The sequence below is a fragment of the Gallus gallus genome, chromosome 4 (assembly GCF_016699485.2).
Source record: "Gallus gallus isolate bGalGal1 chromosome 4, bGalGal1.mat.broiler.GRCg7b, whole genome shotgun sequence".
NCBI lineage: Eukaryota > Metazoa > Chordata > Aves > Galliformes > Phasianidae > Gallus > Gallus gallus.
This window is the reverse complement of record NC_052535.1, coordinates 44,097,787-44,118,503: the sequence shown is the minus strand read 5'-3', so window position 1 is coordinate 44,118,503 and position 20,717 is coordinate 44,097,787. Positions and strand designations below refer to the sequence as shown.

Genomic DNA, 20,717 nt, shown 5'->3' with positions numbered 1-20,717 from the left:
ATTTTGCTGCTACAGCCACAGATTATAACTTGGAACAACATCACTACATGGAGAGATTAACTAGTTTACAGGAAGCTAATTTTCTCTGCATGCCTGTTCACGTGTATAAGGACTCACCACAAGAGAAGATAAAATATAGTAAAGAGACACATTTCATTCAGCTGTCTTACATTAAAAACTGTGTGAGAGCTCTCTCTATTCTAAATTTAGTCCAACTTTAAAGATATGTGATTTGATTTAGGGAAATCAAGTGCTTCCTCTGAGACACTGCCTTGTGCTGCCCATTTTTTTGCATCATATTAGCCTCTTCCTATGACAAAATTTGCCAGGGTTTTATGCTATTGCAGTTATCCAGTAGCATAAAGGAATTCTAATGTGAAATGCCAATCATATTGATTTTAAATGTTTCAAAAGAGGATCCCTAAGGGCAAAGAAATCCCAATAATCCTGTAATCCTGGATATCAACCAGTGTCAAAGGGCTGAAGATGAAGGATTCCTGTTTTGTCAGTTAATTTTCAAGAGGGATGAACATGTATATCAAAAGGAAGAGAGAAATTTTGAAATAATAAAAAAAAGTTCTGGAAATAATAAAATCCAGAAAGACAAAAACACTTGGCCAACTGCCACAGAAAATGGCTTTGCAGATGTGACATCTCATTGATTTACAGCTATTCATCTTGTCAGTATTTTTAGGTTAAAGCTACAGTAAGAGTTCCTAGCTGGAAGTTCTGTGAACAGTTTCCTATGGTTTATGGTGTATGGTAAGAATGCCTGATCAAAGTCAAGGAAAATATCTCAGTTTCTTTTGGAGATCTTCAGGCCCCTTCTCTTTTAAGTCCTTTTCTAGGTTTGTATAAGGAAATACCAACTGAATGTTTGTACAAAAACAAGTTGTCTTCCCATCTGCTGCTAAGAAATGAGGAAAGCCATTTTGAAGATGATTGTTGAAACTGTAGAACTTTTAAATGTTTCTGATCAATCCTATATGTTTTATACAAACAAGAGGATTTGAGAAGTGATCTACAGCATGGAATCCACTATATTGTCCTTTCTTAGTAGTCAAGTGTTCTCTTCCATAGGCTAGTTATACAAAATGGATGAGAAAAAAGCATGGGATTTAAAGTTCAATTGGCAAAAAGTTAATTAGCGATCAGCTGTTCTGGTAGTTTGATACTGAACCCGAAATTCTTTCTTCTATATATATCAGGCTCACTAGCGGTGTTTTTACACTGTACTTATTTAAGATGTTGATGAATAAACAATTTTTTCTTCCTTGCTTTTAAGCACTGGAGGAAGAAAAGGAGAGTTGATGCTATAAGGGAGTTCAAGATGAAGTGTACAGTGGCACTCAATTCCTTGGAATGACTATAGAATTGCAATTCCTGAGTCTTTTGAGATGCTGCGTTTGGGAAAATATATTCTATCTTCTACATTAAAAATACATTCCACTGACACTCCAGTAAAGATGTGTGCACTGAAACAAAAGCAAACCAGGCTGTCTGCCATTTTAACTCTTGGACTCTGTCTGTTTAAGAGGAGAGTGCAAGAGAGATTGATTTGAATCAAACACAAATATTTAAATGACATCCTGAAAGGAAAACGTTTAACAGCTTATTTTTCAGTCCTGAGACGTCTTAAATAAGCAAACTCCACAGTACACAAATAAACCAAATTACAACAGCATGCTACTGATTTTTATTGCTGCTGTTGATGCCTTCCTGTTCCCGGTGCTCAGCTCATGTTTCTTCTAGTGGTCCCTCTCTGATTTCTTACATTGCTACGGAGTGGAGATAGAAAGAAAGCGGGTATTGACACGCATATATATATTGACCTGATATATCCACTGAATATATCAGGTACGTCTTGGTGCTGTAGAGGAACATGCTTCACAGATGGACGTTATGTTAGCTTCACCTTCAGAATGAAGTCTGTGTATACTTTAGGGCAATTTTAAAACAAGACCAGGAGAATTCATCTGAAGAGATCTTATATCTGACATCAAAAACTTCCTTTCTTTTCCAATAGTAGTTATTACTGCTGTTAAAACATAACCATGCAAAGCCTAGAATTGTATTTTTACATCATTAGGGATATCTCTTTAGTCATTTGTGTCTATAGGGGCAATTCACTGCCAGGAGTATGAAGTGCTGCTTAGAACTTATCTACAAATTGTCCTGTAGGCCTTGCATACTTTCATATAAGTGAAATTGGAAATCTTTAAAAGCAGTGGAATAGTCATTTGTAAACTGAAGATGGTTGAAATCTATGATGCTTCTTATTTTCAAACCCTTATGCTTAGGCTGTTACTTGGGTCACTGTGATGCCTGATTACAAGTGTTTGGTCATGATGCTATAAACGTGATTTACAGAGTAACTGGTGGAAATGCTCTGTCACGTAGACCTATTTGATGCTATTAAGGATTTCTGTGAATCGGGGAAAGGGAGAGAGTGTTAGTCAAGTGGAAAGTAGACAGTGAAGGCAGCTGATGCTGTGATAGTACAGCACGTACAGTTTTGTTTAGGGATTTAGTGTCAAAGAAATGCTCCTTGCATGACAGACTGTCGCTGAAATAAAACTGTATGATTTTGTCATTTTCTACACCCGTCTGTAATGCCTGAACTCAAGCCAATGATGCTGCATTTCTGTGTAGAGAGGGGCTTAGCATCCTGCAGCATGCTCTTTGGCTTTAATCCTGTGCTTTGATCTGCAGCGCTGCAAGGGTCCACTGAAGAACAATAGGCTTCATAATGTATTTACGGTATTTTATATCATCGTAGCTGTTCTGCTTAACTTCTAGCCTGGTCTTCTCTTCATTGCTTCACTACGTTGTGAAGACGTTTAAAAAATTTAGTGCTTCACTAACTTTGGAGTAACTATGAAAGCAGCTTCAAATGATCACTACTTGTGTCGGAATACTCGCTATGTGTAGCAGGAAGATGAAGTGCCATCTTGAAAGTGATAAGGAGTAGCACAGACGGCACTGAAGGCGCCTACACGCCTGCTGGGGGACCTGTGGTTGTGTAACCCCTGGGGCGCTGCTCCTGAGCGATCACAGAATGGGACTCGGAGGAGCAGGAGCAGTGTAATGTGAGCAGGCTGCCAGCAGCCAGCCCGAGCAGCCAGGGCTCTGCCCACACAGCGCGTTCCCATACAGCCATGGTACTAAACAATGTTTAAAGGCGATGCAGGACGATTTCAAAAGCTTTTCAAACGTTTACACGTTTCGCTCATGCTGTCGCATCGCTGCTAGTACAAGGAAAGCTTCCGTTTGCGTAGCTGAGATTTGAGCGGGCTGCTCTGTGCTACTTCATTAGCAATGTGCAATTTGTTGTGGTTTAACTTTTTTTTTCCTTGTAAGCATTACTTTCAATCGCAGTCTCAGTGGAGCACAGCATCTGTGCTGTTTATTTTGGGCTCGGAACGGGGTGGCACTTCTGCTGAGGGCCAGCTCCAAGCTGTCAGTGATCAGAAGGAAGGTACTTTTGGGGGTACTATGTTTTAATGTGACGAAATGGTCCAGTGCTCCACTGACTCAGAGGGGCCACCACTGCTCAACAAGGAGCTGTGATTAGGGTTACAGAAATCTTGCACGATTTCATATGGGCTTCAGAGAGCGTTTTAACCAACTTCATCCGGCCGTTTCACAGCCGATGTCCTTGCTGATTGACTGCAGCCCTCCGAGAGTTTTTTTTTTCTTCCCCTCGAGGTCCCGGTCCCTCTTTTTCGCTTGGGCCTGGACGAGCCGGGCTCTGCTTGACCGCCGGCGTCCTGCTCCGAACCGCCGGCGGCAGGCGGCAGCAGCAGGAGAGGGAGGAGGAGGAGGAAGGGCGGCCCCTCCCGCCGCTCGGAGCCGCAGGCAGAGGGCGCTTTCGCCATGCGCGGCCCCCGCGCCCGCCGCCGCGCAGCCCCAGGCGCCGCGCAGCCCCCGGCCGAGCGCTCCGCGCCGCGCAGCCGCCGGGCTGGGCCCCGCGGGAGGGCGCCGGCTGCGAGCGGCCGCTGGGTCCCGTTTCCCTCCTTCCTCTCCCTCCTCCTCCTCTCTGCGCTTTCCACCGCTCCCGAGCGAGCGCAGCCTCGGATGTCCGGTTTCCTGGTGGGTTTTTTACCTGGCAAAGTCCGGATAACTTCGGTGAGAATTTGCAAAGAGGCTGGGAAAGCTGGGAGCTCTCCTGCAAGGCGTCTGGGAGCCGCCGCTGCCGTCGCATCTTCTCCATCCCGAGGATTTTACTGCCTTGGATATTGCGAGGGGAGGGAGGGGGGTGAGGACAGCGAAAGAAAGGGGGGTGGGGGGGGAGAGAAAAGGAAAAGAAGGAGCCTCGGAATTGTGCCCGCATTCCTGCGGCTGCCCCGCGGCCCCGCTCCGCCCTGCCATCTCTGCACAATGCACTTGCTGGAGATGCTCTCCCTGGGCTGCTGCCTCGCTGCTGGCGCCGTGCTTCTGGGACCCCGGCAGCCGCCCGTCGCCGCCGCCTACGAGTCCGGGCACGGCTACTACGAGGAGGAGCCCGGTGCCGGGGAGCCCAAGGTAGGCTGCTCCGGGCGCGCGGCTCCGCTCCGCCTTGGAAATCCTGCTGGGGAAGTAGAGTTGGGAGAGGAGACCTTAAGAGTGGGGATTTATTTAAGGGGAGAAAAAAAAAAATGTAAAAAAAAAAAAAAAAAATCCTGAGTTACAGGGTTGCTAGAAAGAAGGAGAATCCCCGGATTTCTCAAGAAATGCGGAGCACCTGACTGGCACCTCTGCTGCCGCCCCACTGCTTGGGGTGCAGCCGTGCCTGCCCCCAGCCGAGCCCGGCGCTCCCCACGTAGGGCAGAGCTGGGCCCGGGGTGCGGCGAGGTGCGAGGAGCCGGAGAAAGGGCCGGGGAGTGAAGTAGCGAGGGGAATGGGGGGGGGGGACGATGACAACAGAAAGCCAGCTTTGCCCTTTGTTGAAAAGGCTCTCGGAGTTACTGACACTTTGGATGACATACTGCTGCGTGACAGTTACAGAAGGTGTAACGTGACACCTTGGGCTGAAATTTCTGTGCAAGCACGTGGTTAAGGTTCTGTTCAAATCCTCATTTTACAGCCGCAAATGCCCCCAAGTCTGTGCTAACTTCTACTTGCGTAGGAAGTTTTGTAGCTTAGTGCTGGAGTACCTTTCAGCAAGCGCCGTGGTTTGGCTGTTCCTGCTATATCTGGTGCATAAAAACGATGCCCAGCATGTGGAGCGTAAGCATGTGACATTGTTAGGTGCACCTTTGATGTCTGAGCTCCATAGCAGCCTTTACCCTCGGCTCATTGTTTTTGGAGATTTTCGACATGCTTTCTGAGGGCGATCACGACGCAGCTCATTCATTATTCGCTTGGGAGGTGGAGTGTGTGGATTAAAAGCTAAGCTGATATTCTGATTGCTTTTTTCTAGGTTAGCAGGGCTATTTTTGGTCTGGTTGGAGAAATAAGTTGAATGTAGCGGTGCTATTTGTTTTACTGACCAGAAATAAGGGGGGACTGTACTGAAGCTACGTGGGAAGTTCTGATAGCGTGTGTTAACTGTACGTGTGTTTCTGATATCAAGGCTGCCGCAGACCACAAGTTGTTCTCAGAACTTGTGCATTTCAAATACTGTTGTGCATGGGAAAAGGTGACTGGGTCTCTCTCCAAATGTTTTAATTACAGTCGAATGCTTACACTGTAACGTTCTAAATGCTAGCATGCTATCAGCGATCGTATTGCTGAAGTGTTTGTCCAGCGCTCTTCAAAGCGAAGCATTTAAAAATAGGAACACAAAATCAAGTCAGCCGCTCGCTCTTACCACTCAAACCCTTTCTAAGAAAGGCAAAAGTTACATAAAGGTAAAAATACCTCAACTCTCTACAGTCCGTGACTATAATAAGCCAGTTATTTAGTGAGTGAAGCCCGTGTTTGAGTTGCCAATCCCCGGAAGAGTTTGTGCTGAAAAGGTGGAAAGCATGAAAACTGGCCATGGTGTGTATCGATGAGGTGGAGGCAGAACAGCTGATTGTGGAGGAATTCTCCTAAGTGATGCTGTGTTCCCGTCTATGCACGCACTGTAGATGGTCGTTCTGTTTCTTGAAGGAAGCCCAGAGCCTTCTGGAGCTGCTGCTGTAGGGCACCGTGTAGAAGTGTGAGTGTTCCCTGGAAAGAAGGGAGCTGTGAGCAAGCTGAAGAAGGGAAGGTCAGGAGACAGGGCAGGGAGTGTGACAGCGTGTGTCGAGCCGTTGCATTAACAGGAAAATGTTTTTGTGCCTGACTAATGGAGAGCAGTGGAGAATGAGAGAGACTGCATCCCAGAAGGCTTTGTCATGTTGGATGTCTTCAGCTGTGGGTTTGTTGCCTTTGCTGGAACTGTCTGAGGGAGTGAGTATTATGCATATTTGTTCCTGCAATGAGAGAACATGGGATGGCTGTCTGAAGTGATTAGATGGGATTAAATAAGTAAACTGTAAGTAATTGTTTCAAGGAAAATGTGATTATATTGTCAGTAAGAAGTCACTAGCTTGAACTTTCTGAACTTGAATGAAAAATGTATGATCACTCGTGTTTGTGGCTGCTGTGGTTCCTGTTTTTACTTTCCATCTATAGTGCTGTGTAGAATCACAGAATCATTAAGGTTTGAAAGACCAGTAAGATCATTCAATCCAACCATCAACCCATGCCTGTGATTGCATGTTAGTTAGTACCTAAGTGCAGGTCATACAGCATCTTGGGTCAACGCTCGGCACAACATCTTTATTCCTCTTTACTCCTATTTTAAGAAGTTCAGCTGTAGGAATGTTTTTCTAGAGTTTGGATGATGCTGAGGATGCTCCAACATAAGAGGCAGAAAATAGAGTATTGTGTTTTTATGCAGGTGGGTAAGTGTTATATGTTAATGTTGTCCTGGAGATGTGCAGCCTGGAAGCGTTATGGATAGAAGTGAAGAACTTATTTATAGCTCTTGTAGGGGCATGCTGTGCTGCAACTGGGCACTGATAAGCGTGTACAGCACTACCTTCCCCACCCTTCCCCCTGCCTTCTTTTTTCATCTCTCAGCCAAAGGGTAAAGTTCATTATTTGATGAGATGACAGGGCCCAGATTAATACTTCTCAGATGATCTGTCTGAGCAGCGGGGTGGGAACACATCGCAACCATAAATTATTTGTCTTGGATTTCCTGCACCACGAGGGATTTCCCCCAGCACACAGTAGCCTGCACAGCTGGCACCACTGCCTGGCCCATGGACATGTACTCAGCGCCTTGCGCTCATGCAAGCTTTAGGAACTGGGAACATGCACTCTCTACCCAGGAAGTCAATATATTCTTAATAATAATACCTTATTGTTTGCTGAGAGCTTCAAAAGGACCTGGAGGGGCTACATGGGCGTTCTGGGTATGAACTTAAATTCCTAAGTTATTGAAATGGAAGCTTGACAGTGGCATGTACCTAGACTGAATTAATGGGACTGTGGTAACAATAGCAGGAATAGGTTATTATGGTAACAATAGTGGTAACAGTAACGCAGTAACAATAGCGGGAAAGAAGACAGTGACATAGCTAGGAGGGCTTGCTGCAGTCACACCTTCTTTTGCTGTGCAGCCAAACCTTTGGGATTATGTGACCAGACAAAGGCAATGTTGATTAGCTGTTCCACGTGAGTTTGCAAATAAGAATTCTTAGTTTTGTATTACAGTTGGAAAAACAAATGGAAATTTCAATATATTTGAGTGTTCTAAGGTTCATCCCTGAAAGCTATGATGGGGCCTGTCTATGCAGATGGCAATCCAGAACAGCCTTTGTGATTTGCTTTTCTGCAACGAAAATAGGTGTGCTTATGTGATCTATTTATCTTGGTGAGCTCCATCTATCTTGGGTGCTGTCTCAGCCGAAACATAACTTTATCACCATCATTTTACTGTAAACCTGACCAAATCATGAAATGCTGCTAGTTGGTGGCTAACGGAGTTCAAATGCTGTTAGTGTGGGAGTAGGGGGAAAAGCAGTCTGATGGTTTCAGAGACTTCTTCCTTTCTTTCCGTCCTGGTGATGTAAGGCCACCTCTGAGTTTATGGAGCGTATGCCTCGATGCTCCATGTGCTGCTAAGAGTTGAAGGCAAGTTTTACACTGCTGGAGCACTGCTACTTTTCATAAACCCCATGCCTCGTGATCAAGCAGTGCTAAAATGAGGAGGCAGGGAGAATGTTATCTTTTTTTCCCTGCTGTTGATATTTTGTCTCCTGAAACTTTCCTTTTTAGAGATGTGGCCGCTCTCTTTTCAGATGTTCATGCAAAGATGCTGTGTTTTTTAGAGACATGGTTCATATCACCTAGGTAAAATTAAGTAATGTAATAGAACTTACTGTGAAGACTGAGAAAAGCTTCTACAAGTGAAATTGCTAAGCCTTTGCCTATCCTTTTCTGCGAGAAGAGTGCAATGCTAAGCTCTAAGAGCTCTTGGCACTTCTAATTCTTGGTGTAAGTATGTGCATTCTTGGGTATCTTGAGTAAGCACACTTATGTATCTGTGAAGGTTTTCACAAGATAGCTGCTGACAAATAAGTGCATTTTTGGAGGCTCTAAAAAGCTTTGAGTATTATTTTAACTAACTGTACTATTTGGAGGATTACAGAAACATCCCTTCAAAAATATTATTCTTGAGCTTATTTAGGTTCATCGTATGTTAAGCCTTTACATGTTATTTCAGGGTGTGTGTACTCACTTATTTTAGAAAAAATAAATCTAGACTAGCTGGTTTGGCTGTTGTAGCTAGAGTGGAGGTAATGATCATGCCCCATTGATAGTCTGCATCCAGAATAGGAAGTCTGTCTAGAACCTCATGCTCAGCTGCTTCTTTTTGGAATGTGGTTAGTGATTCATTAAAACAAAATGCTCGGAACAAAGGAAATCCATATGAAGTCAGACTGGTATCCTATCAACTTTAATATCCTTGTTTAATATAAAAAATGTGCTACAGCTGTTTGTAGCATGAATTATAAGAAATGCCAAGCTAAGGTTGTTATTCGAAAGATGCGGGCTCTTTCAAACTTGTGTAAGAATTTAAGGTCTTGAATTTTCTTTGACTAGGATAGCTGTAATTGATTTCATTGTTATAACCATTCAGTACCCATTATTTGCTGCTGAGGGGGCTGGGGAGGGAGGATTTCCACCCTGATTTTTTTAATCTGAATGATACATAGTACCAAATTCCCCTTCATACATATATACAGCAATTACTGTCTTTCATTCAGATGTGTAAATTGCAGCAGATTTTTAATTTAAAACACTGATAACTTAGGGAGATGCTAGGATGTTATTTGTTGAATTCTTATTATGTAGGAATTGGTCAGCTTGTTTTCCTAATATGAAAGGTTTTGTGTTTATGCCACCAACAGGTTTTCTGGTGCCATAATATCTAGATCATTCTAAAAGTAATGCCTTCTATTTATTTCCATGTAAGCTACAACAGACAGAGCACTATCTGATAGAGCAAACTCTCATATCAAAATGCTCTTTTGTAACGTGGTCATCACCACTAACTATACATTTTCACAGGGGAGAACTAGAGCCTGAGTGCCACTCTTGCAAAAAATGTGCACCAGTGGAGGTGACCCACTGTTTCACAATTGCAAGAGAAAAGCTGTCGTCTTCTCTGGCTTGACTCTGGAAGTTCCCAGCTTTTGGCAATACGATGAAGCAGTCAGAGGTGGTGGGTTGTCTGAGAATACAGAAGGATCACCCCTTTTCTATCTCAAAAGACAGTGCGCACCACTGAAGGCTGTGTCTTTTACTTCTTATTTGATGGGAAATTCATGTGTTGCCCCTTCGTGGGCTGATGTTTTGATTCCAGCTCATAGTGTTAACATGAGATTTTGTCACTGGTAATGATGTGATCCAGGAAACTGTCACCTTCAGCCCTGTATTGGTTCAACAGGTCCTGATGAACTTGCATACACTGTTCTTTTTTGTTCCTGTGTGAGAATTCATGGGACCCACCTCATGCAAATTTTGCAATATCTCAACATTGCTGCCATTGTTTCCAATGCATTGAAGCTGATATTCAGCTCCTTACACAGTTCCCCAGTCATAATCATCTGATCTGTGTGAACCAGCTGATCAAGATGCTCTTCATTTTGTAGTGTGACAGCTATGCATGGCTGTCTGGAATGTGGCTTGTCTTTCAAATCGCTGTCACCACTGCTGAAACATACTACCTACTGCCTAACTGTGCTCACATGCACTGTTTGGTCTCCATAAACATTCAGCAAATTACAATGAATGTCAGTGGTTGCCATTTTTTTCCACATGGAGAAATTCAGTTCCACAGTTGTTTCTTATGTGCTTCCATGTCAGGTGCCATTCTGTCAGACTGCCCCTCTCCTGCCATTTGCCTTACAGCAATAACATGTAATGGGATATTGGTAGGAAGGCTCATCCTCTACTACCATACCAACAATATCCATCTCTGACATTGTGGGCCAGCGTCATAAAAGGGCATTACTTTCAGATCAGCCCTCATAGTAATGCATTGTGGTATCTTTTCCCCCCTTTTGTTGCTTTTCGGACTTCAGTTAGGAAATAGCTAAACCATAAGTCATTTGCTGTTCTAGTCATGTACTGTAATGGTGATGTCAATCTCTCTAATTTCTTAGTCATTTGTCCTCTTATTTTGAAATTTCTTAATGTGTCTAATATGGCTGTAACTCCTGACAAGTATTTAGAGACTGCAATTGCCAATGGTGTGAGTAAGTGTTTTGGTAAGATGCTCCAGTAAGCAAAGTAACCAAGAGGAGTGAAGTTCATTAAGAAGGAAGAAAAAAAGCACAGGAAAAACATCTAATGGTAGCTGGAAAAAAAATAATAGTAGTTGGTAGATTTCAGCTAGACTGTAATTCTCCCCAAGTATGTATGACTTCTCTTTTTGTTGTCTTTCTACATGATGTGTTGTCCTCCTGGAAAAAGGTACTGATGCAATATCTCTTCTGAATGTAATTGTGCATACACTGATTGGGGTGAACTTCAAGGAAAAATGATTGATTGTGAAAGTACCTGAGTTATCTGATACTTCTGTCACCCTGAATCCCATTGGAGGTTTTTGCATCCTGTTCCTCATAGAGGACAGTAGGGCTTTTTGTTCTGGTTAAGGGAAAATAGTGACAAAGAACTTGAAGAAGCCTTCGAAACACGAGAAGGCTATACTGGGAAGCAGGGCACAGGGTGTTTGTGTTTGGTTCATAGGTGTTGCAGCTCCTCTGTTACCCTGCCTGCTTATTTCTGTGTTGTGAAATACACGCATGATTTCAAGAATCAGACGTTGTCTGTGTCATCCAGAGCAAAGTGCTTTACACTGTAAAATGGTTTCATTTTTTAATCTTTATTCAAGAATTGTGCTCAGTTCCCAGAGAGATTACTTCTTTTAACAGCTGTAGTGCTCCATAACTTCCTCAGTGCTTTTCCAAATGAGATCTGTAGCTCTCCATACGCACGTGCAAGAAAATTTCTAGCACTTGAAAAGGTGGTCAGAAATGGTAGACATCCTGCTAGAAGTCATTGAGAAATTAGTCTCAGTGTGTGTGCTTGTTGCCTCCCAATATTTACAGCTAAAAGAAAAACTGGCCAAGTGGAACTTCACACATTGTTAGCTGCTGTATGCTCATTTTGTGATTATTATTATTATTTTTTCCATGGGTGTGTTGCTTTGTTTTTCTAACTGGCCAGGAGTGATGCAGCTGGTAGTAGTAGCCTCTGTAGTTTGCTGCAGAAATGTTTACCACAGAGAAACAAAGAAATTGTAGAGGTTGAGGTGTCACTTGCAGGTAAAATGTTGATTTGCCAGAGCTGTAATATCATACTAATAGAAGTAAGAGCTGTTCCCTCCTTTCCACATAGGTGGCTTAACATTCATCACCTCAAAGTATGGTACAGAGCCATGTGGGGAAAAGCTGATGGTGGTTGTGTGAGATGTGCTGTCAGCAGATGTTGAGATCTGTGTTTCTGCTCCCTGCTTGGAGTCCTGTTTTTGCAGGATTCCTGCTGATGAAGCAGCTGAAGACAGCTTGCTGGAGCTTCCTTTTATGGCCCCTTCTGGAACTCAAAGTGAGCCCAAGTGGACAATGCTAGAAAACTGTACTTGTGCACAAGGAGTCGTAAGCACTGAGACTTGGATTTGTGAATTTAAATTCACACTTAATTATATTTAAAAGTTCTCTAACAATGATGGAGCTGCAGGAACTGGCATGTATAGGTGGTCTCACTTTGTGCTGCATATAGAATTGCATGCATTATAGAAACATGGGGTAACAAAAGTTTCGCAATGGCTTAAAACCTAAGGAAAGCCTAAACAAAAACAAGCTTTAAAGGGGAGCATGCTTTAACAACTTAGCTTTCAATGCTTAGATATCCTTTCGGTATGTATTTAAAAAAAAAATTAAAAAAAAAAAGTCAGTATATATATACTTGCATTTGGAGCCCCGCAAAGGCTCCAAGAAAAACCTTGACTTGTCACTCTTCTTGACAGACATCTGCTTGGTATTGCAAACTGTGACAGTATAATAGCTTCTGCAGTGTGGTGACAAGGGGGATACCATGCAAGTAGGACTCACTGGAAGTCAAAGCATTAGTATTTTGTATCTCTGAAATGATAGTTTTTTGTCTGGTGCAATGCTGAGGGCAGAAATCTGCAAGCTTCCAGTTTCTCTGTCTTTCAGAGGGCATAATTCCAACTATTTCTTGTTAGAAATAACATAGAAAAGGCAAATTATGTAATATCCATCATTCTGGTTGTGTTATGTATATTTGTTTCTGGCAGCAGATACACTTCATAGAAACTTGCATTGCCTTTCAGTGCAATAGTGCCAAGACTGTTCATAGCAACTGTATGTATCGTTTCATGGAATTCCTACTTAGGGTTAGGTTGATGGTATAATTATCTAAGGAAACTAAGCAGTGAAATTGAGGTAGTGCCTTAATGACGTTTGTCCTTTGCCTGGGGACAGATGTTTCCAAATTAAAGCAGAGCCCTGCGACTTCCTCTTTACCCCACCCTCTCCCAGCAGATCTTGCATAACAGGCAGAGTGCTGCTGTGGTACAAACGTGACCATTTACTTCATGTTTCATTTTATTCATGTATGTCAAGGCACTCGTGTTAACATTTCAATATTTCTTTGTAGGGAGGAGTTGATTTTTTTGTTGTTTGTTTGTTTTTAATCCTCTATATCTTTAATATTGGAACACTCTGTGATTTGGAAGCAGTGATATAATCTTGCTAATAATCAGCAGGCCTTTACTGTTGAATCACAGTATGTTCAGTGAAGATGGAGAAGTGCTTTTTCCAGGAAGGAACATAATGATGGGCAATGATTGTCTTTCCATTTGGGCATGTTTCTGGTTGGCTGGGATGAGCAAGAAAAGGAGTTCTGAGTACTTCTTTCTCTAAATAGCTGTGGAGAGACTGATGAGACAGTAAAAGCACACTGGAGTGTGATCATGTAGCAGGAAGTAAGCTGGGGAGCAGGGGAAGGATTTTCAGAGGCCAGGACCACATTCTTCAAAGGAGAGGAGAAATAGCTGCTTTATTTCATGAGGCAGAACTAAAGAGTTAGGCAAACTCTAAACTGAACAGTCATGGTTAATCTGGATTAACAGCATAAAAAAGCTCTTTGTAGTAATGAAACTCTTTGAATATTTTAGCACAGCAGTTTCAGGAAATTAATGAAATTTTCAAATCCTCATCTCTTATGACAGATGGATGATCTGCGTTTTTCTCTTGAACTTTTAAGTAGATGCTTTACTCTAAGAATAGTCAGCCTGTGGTATTTATTCTGAGTATTGAAGTAACATAAGAGTAGAAGAATGGTGGCTGCACCCCGTCAGACAAAGTGCCTGATTAGACCTTCAGGCATTTTCAGCAGTATTCAATGTGAGCGACCTCACTGCACATCTTGCTGCACATCCAATACACGTGCACAGCGATGTCCACTGATGCGACAGGATGATGTGGAGAGTGGTGTTGTTGTTGGAGACCTCTTCCACAGCGTGTAACAAGGAGCAGTCTGTCCCCCAGTTTGTTCCAGGTGAAGGCTATCCTTTAACCAAAGGCATATCTCTTCTTGTAGAAAGACAGACCCAGTGAGTCCTGATCCCCAAAGGTTTGATTCTTGCTTCACTGATCCCCTGTGGGTTGCTTGTTGCACAGCACCCAGCTGATTTGTCCCCAAACCATTACATGGCAATAGCTCAGCAGGTTCATACCCCCCTTGCATTCTTTCTCCTCCTTTGTGTCTTACTGAGTGAGTTCAGGAAGATCCCCAAAGCTGAATGTGTGTGTGTGTGTGTGTGCGCGCCTGCTACGTGGTCAGCTGGAGCTGGAAAATCTGTCAGCAGGCACTGGCAGGGGAAGTGGGGGAGATGTTTGCATGGTCCCGGCTTCATCGTGTTTTTTTTTTAGTGAGAGAGCAACCATGGCAACATGCACCTGGCTACAGCCACTCTTCTGGCTCTTCCAGTACCTCTTAGTTGGGATTTTTGGCTGGACTTTTTCTTTCCTTTTCATTTATGCCCTTACCATCCAAGGCCCTGCCAAATTACAGGACCTACTTGACAACCTCCTTCTGAGCAGAAGAAATGGAAAGTGTCACTACATGCTTACAGGCTGTTGGCAGCAGGGCAGCTTGTAGGCTTCCTTGTCTTCAGTGATGTTGGAGAGGATGCTTTTGTTTACTTGTTTCATTTTAATTTTTTAAATGTTTCAACTGACTTTTCCACTGTATATTGTCAAGGTGCTTATTGAGCCCATAGAAGCTTTCGACATCAACAGCTTTTTCTGTTAAGAAAGCTTTTCCTACTAAGCTTTATTTAGGTGTTCTATTTGCATATATATTTAAAATAAACAACAACAAAACTGAAAAAAAACTGTTCCTTTTATTTGCCTTGAGCTTGGTGCCTGTTAGTTATGTATGAATCTTCCTTCATCCTTATTCTGGCCAGTGCAGGGAACAATTCTGTTCATACTCATTGTGATTTTATTGAGGTTTCCTTCTCAGTTGCTCTTTTTGAGGTTAACAATCCTTCTTTTATATATAACCTGTTACTGGTGATGAAGCTGTTCCTCGCCTTTGGTCATCTGACTTCATACCTTTCTAGGTTCTCTTTAAGACTGTGTAACAAAGAGAATAGAGAGCCAGGCATACTCACAGTTTTCTGGATGTGGGACACCACATCCGGATTAATTCCACTTACTTCACAAGTCTCTTGATTGGAGAGAGTATTTTGTAGCATGCCCAACACAAGCATGATTAAAGTACCTCTTTAAAAGAACTGCCGTATTTATATTGGAGAATTGGGTGAGGAAGGCATTTCATAGTTATTTACTTCCTCAGAGTTCTCATAAAAGCTGTTCTTAGAGGTCTGCTTCAAGATGATACATGATTATTTAATCTATGCATTCATTATGTTCTGAAAGTGTTTTTCTGCCTGCTATGTGTGCACAGTGAGAGTTAGTAGGACTAGCTATCTCACGAGTTATAAACCATGGTCTGTATATTTAACATCCCTAAGTACTTTCTTTTCTGTTATGTTTTTTTTTAATAATGAAATGAGATGTATTATTCTCAAAGTAATCCAAAATGTGCCAACAATCTTTTACAGGCTGTTTACACTGTTAACAGTAAGACATTACTGTCATGCAAGATATGTGAGAGAGTGGTTATGTGTACTAACTTGGTGCATCTGACTAAGCAAATTTATCATGAGACTACTAAGACTTGCGAACTTTTAGATGCACGCTAGGCCTAGCCTAAAGCCTAAGAATACATGAAATGCCCTATAGGGGCAGACTTAAGTCTATCTAGACAAGTGTTTTTCCTCTGACAGTTTCAGCAGAATGTGGTATTTAGGGAGAATGTCTGGACTTAGTTGCTCTCTGCAGGTCTCGTGCCCTCTGACCATCCCCAGTTGTCAGACTCAGGACCTTCCCTTTACTGTCAGGCCTTCATGGACCTTCCCTTTACTGTCTGTTTGTCTGTGGATGTGCCTAGATCCATATTGAAGATACCACAAATGATTAGTAGATTCTGAGTTATTTTATGCCAGGACTCTGTCAGGACCATTTCTGATTTTGATAACTTGCAGTATTTGAAATAAATAACAATTTCTGTAGTTAATGTTCTCTACTCTTTCGTTCCTTCGAACAAATTGTGTGTTACACTGACACAAAAATTATTTTAGAAATTAACAAATAAAATCTACTTTTTGTTTTAGAATAAGTCTTGATTTTTATTCTTTTTTCCCCTCCATGGATAATATGTACAATGAATTCCTCAAAATCCCTATTACTGTTTTTGTCATACAGTCAAAGACTTTATTGTTTTATGGGTTGAAACGCAGTGTTGAGAGATTTAAAGCAAAGTTTTGTTAAACCATGGAATTAATTGGTTATCATAAAAATAGTACTGATAGCTGAGTAGCGATCTTAAAAGAAAAGTGGAATTAATAAGCACTGTTTTTAGTAATCCTTAAAGTGACTGAATTTCATGCAAAGCTACCCTTATCCACTGTTTGCCAGTTATTTGCTAATGGCCTTATGTAAAATCAAAATTATTTTGCAATCGGTGTCTTGATACTCAGAAATGAAAGTGCTTTAGCTGGGACTGGAATATTGATTGCAAATTCTTTGAAGAGATTGAAAGAAAAACAAACAAACAAACCCCACAGCCTATCTGGCTCTACTTGGTGTTGATTTTAAGAGAGAAATTTCTACCGTCCATTCTAGGGCAAATTCTTATTCCAAACTGTGGCAGAGCTGTACCTGGAAAAGACAGTTTTATGTTTTATTTATTTTGTTCTGATATCTTTGTTGCTATAGAAATTTTGCTTTTTTGAGAAAAAATAATTTTTTAGTCGGCAGCAAAATTACCTGTTGAATTTGTTAAATTTTTGCATACAAAAGGTTACAACTTATGAATTAAAAGATGAGGGAAAAACTTTACAGAGAAGTAATTCTTGGTTTAGTGTCACATTATCTAATACTGACTTTATATTTTTTTTTTTACTTTTTTTCTTATACACATATAAAGTTCAGTGATATTCCAGTGAAGAACTGGTGATACCAGACCACAGTGTGAATTTAACTAGCCAGTTGTGCTTGCTGCAGAAGGTGCTGCAGGATCAACTCTTAAGCTCCAACTCAGCTTTTTTTTGTGATTAGTTAATGCTGAGGGTATGTTCTGTGTAGTGAGAGAGAGATCTGCTTAATAGCATTTGTAAGCAGCTTAATTACTGTAACAGTATTCATGCAGCTCCCAACCAGCTAAAATTATGCTGATGGTTTGTGCAGCAGTCCCCTGGTCAGTCATTATTTGTGTTATTGTTGAATGGAAGCAGTTACCCAAATGCATTCTACAGAAGTATTGTAACTGAAATGAATGTGATCTGTATTGAACTAAGGAAGGGCATATAAGCAAGTATTGCTTACCTTCTGTTTGGACCTTGTCTGTCAGTGATGTGAGTTCAGTGTCTGGAAGCCTTTTTCTGGCTACAATGAAGACTTACAATCCCTGTTTTGCTGTGATTCCATCTAAATAATGTGCCATTCTCCAGCCAAGTAGTGCCTATTAGTACATAATAGTAGTACTGATGGACACTGCAACTTTAAATTTAGTATGTGAAAATGGATACTGGTTTGCTATTCCAATAAAATCAAACATTCAGAAGTTACAAAATGCTAGAATTAAAATTCCTTTTTTTTTTTTTGGGTGATGTTGTATTAATACTCTTTGGAGATGTGTAATTTCCAGCAACGTTAAAGAGACTACCAAAAATGCTTACAGTTATATCATCCACATCTGCAGTGGGCATGGGCATTGTGCCTAGCTTCTAGTAGTGCTAGATCTGCTCTTCTCCTGGTGCCATCTGTGCTGCCCTCCCTTGTCCCAGATGGTTCTGTCTTCCATACTCTGCCCGGTCCAACCTGGCAGAATAGGTCTTAGAGTTAGGAGCTGTTAATGCTGGCCTACCTGCTTCTGTGTTCCTTACTGCAGTGTATTTGGGCGCTGTGATTTCATAACAAAACTGATCCAGCTGGTAGGCAGGTCATAGAATGGCTGTGTGTTAGAAGGGGGCCTTAAAGATCTTCCAGTTCCAACCTCCCTATTATGGGCACAGTTACCAACCACTAGCTCAGGTTGTCCAGGGCCCCATCCAAACTGGCCTTGAGAACCTCCAGGGATGGGGCATCCACAGCTTCTTTGGAAAGTGGAAAAATGGAAGCCTATGTATGAAGAGCTTTTGTGTTCCCCCCCCCCCCCCCCCCCCCCACACACACACACGTACTCGTTCAAGGCAGCACTAGGTAAATCCTAACACAACTGAGGGGGCAGCAAGCTGTAGGGTTCTGTCTTTCGCCTCTATTGCTGGGCATCTCCTGTGTGAATAATTGTAATTGCATGCTGTTTCACTTCTTTAGGTCTTGGTTTAGTCTGCCTTCCCTTCTGTACCTATCCCTCTAACCTCAAATTGTCTTTTGTTGTACAAATTAATGCCAACTAAGCTGAGCTGCACTAGGCTCATGGGACTCTTCTCTGCTCTCTTTGGCTCTGTCTGTGCATAACAAACTCATTCACAACCCAGGTCCCTGCTCAGCATCCTCGTCTCCCTCCAGCTTCAAACCACTTTTTCTCTACTTCTGTCTCTTTCCTCTCAGATCCAGTTGGAAACTGCAGCTCCCTTCTCTCCTTCCTTTTCCCCGTCTTCCTCTCAGGGCAGCCTCCTTTTTCTGCCCTCCATCTCAATCTGCATTCAGGTCCCTTCTGTTTCACTCCCTGCTTTGGAATCCCTGAGAATACAAGAGAGAAAAATCTTACTGCTGTCACCTTGTAATTTGTTACAGGCAGGAGCACCATTCACACCAAAAGATTTCTTCAGTAGCTTCAGAGTTCATACTAATCCTTGGTTCAGCCTTTCTTCTTTTATCAGAGCAATCTGCCAAAGTCTCCCATGGAATCTCATGAGTTGCAACAGCTGGGGAATATTTGTTAGGCAAATTTTGCTTAAGTTAATAAAGTATGCCCCCAAGACACCTTTTTCTTTCTCTTCCCTATCACTCCGGGTCATACTTCCCTGTCAGTTTAAGGTGCAACAGATCTGCAGAGAGCAGGCTATATGTTTTTCATGTGAATGAAACCAGACTTTAGGACAGTTCCCCAGTGGGGAAAAAAAATAAAAATCAAGCTTCAGGTTAAAGTCTGTCAAAATCTTTGAATAAAGAATTAGAAACAAGGTCTTATAAGTGGGAAAATGGGACCACTTCTAGATGAAGTTAAACAGCTTAATCAGTTCTTTGGTGCTGTTAGCCAAAGCAGCATTCCTGTTGCCCGCCTACTTTTTTGTCCCTTCTGGAGATCCGATGTAGGTATGTTGGGCCATTTTTACAATCTGCTTCACCTCTTTACTTCAAGGACTTGGGATTCAGGGGCAAGAAACTGAAAGCAGGTAGAACAGGGCATTTCTCATGGCTAATCCAGGACATTTGTTGAACAATAACTTCAAATCATGGCAGTATGGCTAGCTCTGCTGCAGGGGCCTTTTAAAATTTATTTATTTACTTTGCAGTGTGCTAGGAAACAAATAATGTTAAAGCACAAAACATCTTGAATAAAGCAGTAATCCTTTGGAAGGAGCTCGGAATCGTTGGCTGGATTTATGGTATGATTTATCTGTGTAGAAGTTAAGTGACTAATTTGTGCTGCCTGGACTCCTTCATAACATGAACACAGAGAGGCATATATTGAGGTATACAGGACACTACTTCACCAGCTGTTGTTTCAAGTTTTTTTTCTTCTAATTTTCAAGTTTCAGAAATTATCACTTTGAATGGGGCTTACTGATTTAGGAGGTGTTAAATAGTTGTATGTACATGAGTGCATGTAACCAGAGCAAGTCCTTTCAGCTGCATTCCATCTTTTACATATATTCTTTGCTAAAATTGTTGAGGTTAGATGCTGTGCTGATGTTTTGCTTGCTGTTTAAATTATGTTGGTTGATGCTGAGTTATAAATAGCAAGTAGCTGAAGGAGAGAATGAAGGGGGTAAAGAAAAGCAGCGACAGAGCAGAAAGGAGGAAGGAAAAGAAAAAAATCCATGTATTTATTACTACAGCCCCGCAGTAAATAAGGTAAATAGGCACACTATATATGATATTCTGTGCTGAGAATCTAAAGTATGTTTATAAAAATAAATAATTCTTGCCTGAGATCAATACATCTGATACCCAACACCAACTGTTTTCTTTGTATGGTGATATGGTGTTATTTAAGGGGAGAGATAATTTTAGCGTGGAATTTTCTGAGGTCATGTACTTTTATTTTAATGTATTGTTCAGTATCCGGATGCTGTTGCTTAAATTAGATCTAACTGTAGAATATAATGATGCCTTTCCCACCCTATATGTATAGACACACATATACATGCACATACACACAAAGTGGGTATATCCGTATATGTGCTTAAATATGTGAGTACATACATATATACACAACCCCTTCTAAATATGTATTGTTTTCAATGTATCTAATGTGTACTTAAAACTGTCAACTAACAATTCTGCTATAGCTGAAGTAAAATGACTGTATCTTTTTCTCATGGGAAAATCTCTTCTAATTTTATAGTTTGGTTTCCAGTAGGCAGTTAAAATTAGAAGAATCATAGGGAAAAATAATCTAAAGTTTTGTTTTGTTTTAAAATATAT

General features: G+C 41.7%; 1 protein-coding gene across 1 annotated transcript in view; it reads left to right on the top strand.

Annotated features, from left to right (window-relative positions):
- Nucleotides 1-3,834: 3,834 nt before the first annotated feature.
- Nucleotides 3,835-20,717, top strand: part of VEGFC (vascular endothelial growth factor C) — a 68,574-nt gene continuing 51,691 nt past the window's right edge. Inside the window, exon 1 of the mRNA XM_420532.6 lies at nt 3,835-4,524. Coding sequence (XP_420532.3) covers nt 3,877-4,524 — 648 coding nt within the window. The 5' untranslated portion in view covers nt 3,835-3,876. The remainder of the gene's footprint in view (nt 4,525-20,717) is intronic.